We start from the raw sequence: 9,822 nt of genomic DNA, 5'->3' as shown, positions 1-9,822 counted from the left end.
GTCACTGAAAAGAACAGCAGGCAATTAGCGTTCTCCCAAACAGGCTTCAAATTATCTGGACCGTCTGAGGAGGCATTCTCCCTGAGCTGTGCCATTCCTGGACAGCATGTCTGCGCCCAATTCAGACAGCCGGGAATGTGGCCTTCTCATACCGATAGAAGGTTCCTGTCCAGCCACTAGAGGAAACGTTCCACCAGCCCTTGAAGCAAGAGAGAATGAGTTCCCCCCCCCTTGGTGATTAAACAAGAACATGACGGTCTTTACCAAACAGAAGGAAGTGCTGCAAAGCTAAAGATACTGCCTTCAGCTCTAGGCAGTTTATGTGCCTCTTTGACTGCACACTCGTCCAGGTGCCGCAAGCTGGCCTGCTGTCTCAAAGGGGCTCTCCAGTCTGTCAACGACTTTCCTCCTGACCACTCAGGAGGTGTTGAGCCAAGTGGTCAGCGTGCCCATATAGCCGTGCCCCCATATTCAACCAGAGCTGAAGCGGTTTCATACGCAGGAGTCAAAGCCGGCACACAACTACTGCAGCTGAAAGAGAATCTGATCTCCCTGGCCTGAATACGGTGAGAGCGCTGAGTAGCGATTGGACACGGACCTGAGACATGAGCGCTCGCAACAATCGCGAGTTAGGATCGTACCCAAGAGCACGGTGCTTTACGAGGGACTCTTCTGCATGTTGATAGACAGCCCCGGGCACTGTAAGTGATCCAGAAGCTGTCGTCAAAATAATTCAGATACATATTCTGCTCTGCTCATCAGGAGAAAGAGCTGCCTTCACAGACTTCGTAAGCGTTCTCAAAGTGCTTGTGAAGCGCCTTCCCCCAGCCCCTCATCTCTGTCATCATAAGTGACGCTGAAGGAACACCAGGCTGCCCAAACAGTGACCAATGCTGAGCAGTCTTCCTCGTCAATCTGAGCACCAGGTCTGTGGACGAGCACAGTTTCATGAACGACTCAGGATCTGGACCTCTCTCATCCCAGGCCTGCAGCATCTTCGCCTGGAGACTTGAAGCACCGCCATAGTGTGAATCACGACACGGCTTTGAGGGAAGCGATAGCGACGACTTCCACCCATGAGTGTTCGAGCACAGGTGGACTGCAGCGGCCTCCTCGACGGGCGGTGGTTTGGTGTAACCCAAGGGGTCCCACAGCAGGGGAGTTTGTGTTCAGATGAGGAGCTGCTACTGACTCCGTGGCTCTCGCCTTTTTAACCACAGCCGTCTTCATGCCCTTCAGGAACAAGAACAAATGTAGGGCGGGGCTTGATTTTGTCTGTGTAGAATTGATTGGATGGTTGTGGTTTGCTATTGGTGGATCTCATGTGAGTGACAGGTTGCCCCGCCCTCATCATCAGAGAAGAGAAGAGATGCTGCAAGAGGAAGATATTCTGATTCAAGATTATGAGGAACATGAATTTAATAATGATGTGCACCGATAAATCATTAATAATAAACACTGCAATATTCCATAAAAAAAAAAAACTGCATTTTGATTTCATGGCGATTTTGAGTGCTTCATTGATTTTAACCTGTTAAACTTTATTTTTCTTTGTTGTATAAAGATGTTATATTTGGTTTATACAGTTAGATAAGAGTTTTTAAGGATAGGTATTTTCTGATAAACCTTTTTTACATTGTACATTTCTGTCTGTAAAACCAAAGTCCCATGGTAAAACCCTTATTTACTCTTTTCTGTAAAGACCAGAAATATTATTTCACCACCACAAAACTGTGTAAATGTATATTTAAATGGTTGTGTTCTATATATTTCCCTAAAATGTTTCTATAGAAAAACATTTATTATTTGACAGCTTCTTCCATTGGCTTTTGGATTGGTTTATGATTCTTACACGCTTACACAATAATCTTCACAAATAAACACAACTTGAAGCCTAAAATCAGCAGGAGAAACATAGAGCTAGACGTTCAGAAATGTTTTTGTGTTTGCAGCTCTCTCATTTGTTACATTAGATCATTACTTTCCACTGTTACTGTAAAGTGAGATGATGATCTCTGGCTTTTATTCTGAAACGGGTTCGTCATTCATAGGAGACACATTATGCGCGACGTCATAATGTTGCGCGAGGCCCCGCCCCGTCAATAATAACACGCACAGAGAGAGACAGGAGCCGCAGACGGATTATATTTAATAACTGCTGTAACATCACAAATCTGAGCAATGGAGGTGAGTGACGAGAGCGAGAGCGCGCCGCAGCAGGAGAAGAGCGCGCGCACCGCGGCTCAGAGGCGCGCGGAGATCCGGAGGAGGAAATTACTGCTGAACTCCGAGGATCGGATGAATAAGATCGTGGGCTTCAGTAAGAGTGACGCCGACAGCAGCAGCGCCGACAGATGTGAGCTCCAACGCAGCAATCACACTGACTGAGTGTTATTAACCTCGAGGCTGATTTACAAAACCCTTCCCCTTATGATTCATTTAATGTGCAGTGATTCTGATTCTTCTGTTTCTGACATGAGCTTCACCTGATGATCAGGATCTGAGATCATCAGAAAGAGTCAGATGATCAATGACACTCATTCACTTACATTTGATTAGATGAATAGAAATAGAGCAGAATCTAAAACATTTATGCATTTCATGCCATAATGTGTTTTGTTTTACATTTAGCATTATTCTTCAATTTGAATTCCAGTTAAAATGGCATTTTAAACGGCAGATTCATGAGGCCCAACCTGTGTGAATAATTGATAAGAAACAGAGCTGATCATGTTGACCGTGTCTCAGTAACTATGAGTCTGTGAGACAAAAGTCCAGTTACTAGTGATGGACATTGACACAAGTTTCACGATTCGATTCAATTTGGATGATTCAGTTTGATTCAATATCGATTCATTTGGATGTATTTTAGGTAAATTAAAAAAATAAAAAATCTCTGAACTACCGTAATGCTGTAAACTACACAGAGAACCTGTCAGTCACTACTTTACTACTATATAATATTGCAGGTTAAAACTAACAACTGATCTGTGTACAGACATTTAAATTACACATGAGGCAATCATAAAATAACTATTTAATGACAATACTCCAATTGTTTTTTGTTGTTTTAAATTTAAACATATAACAGCTACCATAACTTGTTTTCATGACAGATTTTTTCAAACATACATTAAATATTGAAGAACAGGTAATAATATCATGAATTTCATATCAAAAATATCAAAGCACAAAGCTTATGATTATTGGCGCTACAAATAATGTTTAGTGAAGCTTTGTTCAAGCATCAACTAAAAACAGCAAAGACTAAAATATTGATTTTTGGGATTTAAGAATCAATGCTGGTTCATCAAAATGAGAATTGATTAAAATCAAAAAATGTCTCAGGTTACGTGTGTAAACAGGTTCTCTTCTATGTGAGCCGGTGTCTGAACATGAATGATGTGACGTAGCGTTGGGCATCACAGAGTCCATTAATAGACGCCAGGAATGCGCATCAACAGATACCATTTTTCTGAAGAAGATGCACAGGCGTACCCGAGGCGTGGCAACGGTGCACCCAGCGTCCTGTTCCCTTCGCAGGAAACCAGGTCACAAACTTAACCTAAACTGACGTTCCTGTTCGAATGGAAGTCGACGCAGTGTCATGTCATTGATTCTATGGGAACTTCAATTCTAACATCACCACGCCCAAGGTAACGGGTATAATCACAGATGCTTGTTGAGTGCAGACTGGATTCGCTCAACCCTGAAGGACTCGAGATCTTGGGGTTGAATGTGTATCCAAACTGTAGAACCTGATGAATGTGTGCGGAGGGCCAGTAAAAGTGCATCCCTCACAAGATCTCTAGAAGACGCTACACTCATAGTGGAGTCGGCCCTGATCCCTAGAGGAGAAGCCATTCCACACACCTCATAGAAGAGGGTGATAGCATCTGTACTCTAATGCGACATGCAATATGTTACCTCTATTGTGACCACAAAAGCAAACTTCAAGCAGAGAGGATCTACGCCACTGGCCTGAGCGGTGGACATAAGCATGGACGGAACATAGCAGGTGGAGGCTTTCTTGCTCCAGCATCTCGTGAGGTGGAGGAAAGAAAGCCTGCAAAGTGATCGTGTAGTCCGGTCTGGGGCACTCTGACATCACCAGGTGCAAAGTCTAAGCAGGAGAAGGCTACTGAAAGGACCTGGAGGTCTCCTACTCTCTTGAGTGGTGTTAATGCTAACAGAAGAGACACTTTGAGAGCCTGCATTTTTTCTGAACTCCATGGGCTCAAATGGGGCTTCTGTTAAGGTTCCCAGGACCAATGCTAGGTCCCAGGAATGAACTTGTGATCAGCTGATGAACCGAGACACTATGTGGCTAGCGGATAGCGGCCACATATACCCTTAAGGTAGCCGGCCCCGCTGAGACACGTTTTTGAAGGAATTAAAGCAGTGCAGTTAACTATCACCTCATGCTGTTCACACCATGTCACAAATAATTGCAATTTCAGGGCATACAACTTCCTAATTGAAGGAGGTCTAGAACTGAGGATTGTCTCAGTGACTTCAGCAGAAAGATCAGAATCTATGAGCTGGTAACCATCAGGGGCCAGACCCAAAGCTTCCAGATCCCCTGCATTAGAGAGAGATGATCACTCCAGATTGGAGAGACATTAACAGAGCCACTAGAAGGAGGTGGTCCTGGTGGAATCGCACCCCAGCCCATGAGAGAGGCGTCCATCATTAAAGACTTGCAATGGCAACACATCCCTAATGCCAAGCCTCTGTTGAGAAACCATGGCTTTTTCCAAAGTTGTTGAGCACGTAGCCTGCAGCGCTGGAGAGGTCTCATGTCCTGACCTAGCTTGATGTCTTTTACAGTGTTCAGAGTCAAAATCACACATGCAGGAAGCAGATGTGCCTGCATCGTGGGCGAATCCCACACTACCCCTAGAAACATGGTTCTTTCTTTGTGAGAAAGTACACTTTTCTTGGGGTTTAATCAAAGTCCCAGATGCTTCATATGAGCGAGCACAACATCTCAATGCTGTTCCACTGACCCCTCAGAGCAACATTTATGCATTTGTTGAATGTATGTTGGGAAAAAAATTAGGCCGAATGGTGGAACTCGATATTGGTAATCTTTGCTTTCAAAAGCAAACCTGAGAAACTTCCTGTGTTCACCTCGATGTGCATCCTTTAGATCTGCAATCCTCAAATTGGATTTGTGACACTGAGTTTTAGGGTAATCATCTTGAACCAGTATGTTTACAGAGTATAGTTCAGGACCCTCAGAGCTAAAATCGGATGCAGCCCTCATCCTTTTTGGGCACAATAAAGTACAGTGTGTAAAACACTGCCTCTCTCTGGGATGGGTACATGTTTTATGGCCCCAGGAGAGAGTGTAGCAATTGTTCGAGGAAATTTTTTGTCTATCTGGTGCACCTTCATTGCTACCACACATTGGAAACAGGGTGGACAGGAAGCAAACTGGATCCTGTAAACTTTTCTTAAAGTGTTCATAACTCACTGAGAGACGTTGGGCAGAAGTTGCCACGCTGCCACAACGTCTGACAGGAATAATTTTTTTGACAGTTTTGGCCTGTTCGAGGCCCTGAAGCAGTGAACTGTCTGGGAGGGAGGCTTCGCTCGTGGGTCGAATGGGCCGTCGGACACCTCCACCTACCAAATCACCAAAGCTGGTGGTATAAGAGCCTCGAAGAAAATCTGGCACACAATGTCGAGGTGAGAAGCCACGCTCGCCTTCTGCTCCTCCCTCCTGGAGCTGGCCCCGGTCAAGCATGGCTGGTGGAAGCTGCCGACTCCTCCTGGATACAGTGAGGGATTCGCTCCTTGAACACCACAGACTGAGTTTTGCCTCCTGATACCCGTCGCCGAACAGGCCGGAGAGCAATATCAGGGCATCAAGGAGAAAGGCCTTATCTTTTTCTTTTATCCCTGTGAGGTTGAGCCGCAGATACTGTTTCATAAAAACTATGGCTATAGAATGGGCGATTACACTGGCTGTTTTTTTTAGGTTGCCGGAGGGTTAGATCTCTGACTCAGTGGAGTTCCTGAACTGCCCCTAAACCCTCACCGTGAACCAGATCTTTTAGCAGGTCAGCCTGGTATGCCTGGAGAACCGCCATGGTGTGCAGGGACGCACCGGCCTGACCTGCTGCCGCATATGCTTTACCCACTAGGTTAGATGTAACACGGCAAGGCTTTGTGGGTAAGGCAGGTTTCCTCCACAGCGATATGCATGAGTTGGAGAGATCCCCTCAAGGACTGACCTTGTATGTTCTTCATCCATACACATTACACACATTTGCCGTGAGTCATTCGCCGTAATAAAGCAGGGACATGGCGTCACACACGTCCTGTATCTCAACCCTGACATGGAGTACAAACTCCTAACTTGTTTTCACACACAGGATTGCAGGCAGACAAGCGCTCATCAAACATGCGGCTTCCAAAGACAAAAAAGCTGTCTACTTGCATTTCTGGCATCTATATATGGACTCGGTGATGCCCTACACTAACGTCACAACGTCCATACATTCAGCCAATCAGATTGGTGTGTTTGGATATGAGTTTCAGACACCATAGTGTCAGAATTTTGAATTTTTAATCACCTGAATGATACCTAATTTATGATGATTACCAAAACGTGATGTGGGGAAAAAGGGAATTAGTGACACTGACAGTTAACCAGCTGTGTGATAAATTATTATGATTAGGGCTGTTACGGTGAAGGAATTTTGAGTGGCTCAACATCGCGCTATATGATATATTGGCGCCTTTGCAAAGCTTGTTGGGTTATTGTTATATAAATAGCATTTAGTTCCGATCCTCGAATCTGACTGTATGATGGGCTTTCCAAGAGTGTTGATATTTCACCAGGGATTTGTCTGCACATTCTAGACAGGCTGTCAATCAAGGGACTGTCTTTATGAGCGAGTCATTAAATCGTTCATTCAAATGCATTCAAACCTGCTGATTCATTCATGAAGTCACAATGGTACACTGAGTCTTAATGAAGTTAAAAAAGAGCCAGTTGACAAAAAATTACACTCTTCACTCTTGTTATCATTATTAACGTATTTAGCATGCAATGAAATGTTAAACAAGAAGAGCACAGCCTCATGAAAAAAGAAGAAACGTTGCGGTGGTTACTTGCCATCCTCTGCGGTTGGCTTGTCAATATCGCGGTTTTAGAATAATATCGCAGTTATTCTAATTATGATTACATGAATGTAACTGAATATGGTCTTTCTCTGTTTGTGTTTGCCTTTGTAAAGCAGCCCGAAGCGTCCTGGAGCCGCGATTCCACCTGGATCTGGAGCGGCACGAGCCATGGTCCGGCTCCGCTAAGAGACTCTCTCCTCATCCGTCCGAGTCCGGCGGGAGCAGCTCCGAGCCGCCCGACAGGAACTCCAGTGACGCCGTGGGGGAGGAGGACGTGTCCCGAGGGCTTCGGCAGCGGCCGCGTGGGGATCTGTCGGCCGACGAGCTCTCGTCCTCTCCTCGCAGGGGTCTGCAGAAGTACCTGTCCCGCTTCGACGATGCCATGAAGCTGCGCGGGCAGCTGTCCAGCGAGAAGGCGGCTCAGGACGGCGGCGACGGCGAGGCAGAAGATCTGGACCCGTTCTGTCTCTTCAGGCTCGTCGGCAGCGTCGCTCTCGCCGTCTTCGTGCGCATCTTTGTTTGCCAGTATTTGGTGAGTGTTGCGGCGCAGGCGTGTGTTTCTGCTGTGTCCAGTGCTCATCTAAACGCTGTCTCTTCTGTTTTTCAGTCCATATTTGCTCCGTTCCTCACTCTTGAGCTGGGATTCATGGGATTGCACAAATACTTTCCAAAGGTTTGTCTCTGCTTTGGAACTGATGATGTAAGTTGTAAAGCGGTTTTGATGTTGCCACTGACTGTAGATGATAATAACATGCAGACTGTAGTTGGGTTCTCTGTAGGCTGATCTTGCGCGGGATGCTGTATAAGGTTCTTCCCTCGTCTGACCCATCAGGTGGAGAAGAAGAGCAAGACGACGGTGCTGACCGCTGCTCTGCTGCTGTCGGGAATCCCTGCCGAGGTCATCAGCCGCTCCATGGACACCTACAGGAAGATGAGCCACGTCTTCTCCGACCTCTGCGTTTATTTCTTCAGCTTCATCATGTGTCACGAGCTGCTGCTGCTCTTCGGCTCGGACACGTCCTGAGGGAGAGACTGACGCACATCCTTCTCTTCGTTTGTGGCCATCAGAGCTGTGAAAAACCTGTTTGTTGCTTTGCAGCGTTTTCTGCAAGCCAGCGTTCATTTTGTCACATTTTAATGTCCTTTTTAGTGGTGGTTAGAGTTAATGTTGACCGCTGTGAGACTAGTGAAGGTCTCGTCCAACTGAGCAAGTTTTTTTCTGGACCATTACGTTGTTTTGCATTGTGACATTATTCACCATCCTCTTCTTTCTGTCATCAGTTTCATTTAATGTTGGACTGATTTGTGATCCAGACATGAAGGTTTCACCCGTTTGTTTCTGGTTTGACAGTGACTCAGTTGGACCAGCAAAACCAGCATAATCTGAGCAGGTTTATGTCTTCAGATTTTCTGGATAACACTATCCGAATAATGTTTCTTAAGAAAAGCACGTGCTCTGATTTGCAGTCGTTGTGAGTTGATGTTTGTGTTCAAGAGATTTTAGTATTATTGAGCTTCTCAGAAACATGAGTTTACAATAGATCTGCACGATCTGTTGATTTTCTGTTTAATTTACAGTAAATGCCGTTTTGTTCTGTCATTTTGGGACGGATTATCACCTTTATTGTTTGCACTTAATAGGTACTTGTTTCTGATCATGTTTACATAATCCTGCAAAACTGATATTCCAGTGTACTACTGTGTTTTCACACTAATATGAGGTGAGTTATGAGCTCTTATGCCTGTGATTACTGTATATACCTGGTCGAACAATAAACATAATCATGTCCTTCTGACTGCTGTGTGAAATTAAACGTGCAGGAATCTCTGTTATTAATCTGTCAGCATGAAATATTAATGAGGGAAGTGGGCAAAAGAAGAAAATCATTTTAAGGGAGGGTATTAATGGAAGTGCTGCAGTGTTGTACTGAATGCTGTCTACATAGGGCAGATCTATAGCTGTGGAGACACAACCATTCAGTGCTTTTCCAGTCATTTCATTTTATTTGGGTGTAATCTGTGTATTTCTGAACAGTAATGATTGATGGATTGATGATCATCTTGGCATTAGGAGTGTTTGAGTGACAGCAGTGGATTATCAAATGACCAAATCAAAATGAAGGGGATCCGCAGTAATATAACTAACCCTGCGTCTCAATCAGCTCCCTAATTCCATAGGTCGTGAATCAGTATATCATGAAAGTGACTGATTCCCTCATCAGTGCCCTGACTACTGAACTAGGGAGCTGATTGAGACACACGGTCAAACTGCAGTATTTCAGGTAGGCGGAAGTGGTACATTTGATAAGCTTTTAATAATTTTTTTTGTTACTTTTAATATCCCAACACGTTTTTATTATTATAATAGAACAGAAGCTTTATTGTCATTGCAGTACAACGAAATTATAGTGCCCCATCTGATCAGTGCCAAGAAACAAACAAAAAAAACTAGCACACACACACACACACACACATAACAAAAAAACTTAAGAACCATAAAAACAAAATAAATAACTATTTATTTATTTATTTAATTTGCATTTTCTGTTTGCGGTATAAATTGTCTCATTTAAATAAATGGACAGCCTGATTAATAACTGAATGTTCGTTTTTAGTCGCACTGATACACAAAAGAAGATATTTTGGAGTAAACAAAACAGTTAAATCCTTAAGTATGGAGAAAAA

At 44.3% G+C, this 9,822-nt stretch overlaps 1 protein-coding gene across 4 annotated transcripts; it reads left to right on the top strand.

Annotated features, from left to right (window-relative positions):
• Positions 1-2,099: 2,099 nt before the first annotated feature.
• camlg (calcium modulating ligand) lies at positions 2,100-8,931 on the top strand. Of its 4 annotated transcripts, none has more exons than XM_067375523.1 (4): positions 2,100-2,356; positions 7,254-7,669; positions 7,745-7,810; positions 7,970-8,931. In XM_067375523.1, the coding sequence occupies exons 1-4, from the start codon at positions 2,182-2,184 to the stop codon at positions 8,159-8,161; spliced, it is 849 nt and encodes a 282-aa protein (XP_067231624.1). In that variant the 5' UTR covers positions 2,100-2,181; the 3' UTR covers positions 8,162-8,931. The 4 variants fall into 4 exon arrangements, with proteins under 4 accessions (XP_067231624.1, XP_067231622.1, XP_067231623.1 ...); XM_067375521.1 differs by having other exon boundaries at positions 7,745-7,837; XM_067375522.1 differs by having other exon boundaries at positions 7,251-7,669.
• Positions 8,932-9,822: the final 891 nt, after the last annotated feature.

Source organism: Chanodichthys erythropterus, chromosome 22 (genome assembly GCF_024489055.1).
Source record: "Chanodichthys erythropterus isolate Z2021 chromosome 22, ASM2448905v1, whole genome shotgun sequence".
Taxonomy (NCBI): domain Eukaryota; kingdom Metazoa; phylum Chordata; class Actinopteri; order Cypriniformes; family Xenocyprididae; genus Chanodichthys; species Chanodichthys erythropterus.
This window is presented reverse-complemented; position numbering and strand designations above follow the sequence as displayed.

What these genes read in the sequence shown, in the direction of transcription:
- camlg (XM_067375520.1), top strand. Translation starts at nt 2,182, where the DNA reads ATGGAGGTGAGTGACGAGAGCGAGAGCGCGCCGCAGCAGGAGAAGAGC. An exon ending in CAGCAGCAGCGCCGACAGAT is followed by an intron (nt 2,357 to 7,250) that starts GTGAGCTCCAAC and finishes GCCTTTGTAAAG; the next exon opens with CAGCCCGAAGCGTCCTGGAG. An exon ending in TCTGCTTTGGAACTGATGAT is followed by an intron (nt 7,838 to 7,969) that starts GTAAGTTGTAAA and finishes CTGACCCATCAG; the next exon opens with GTGGAGAAGAAGAGCAAGAC.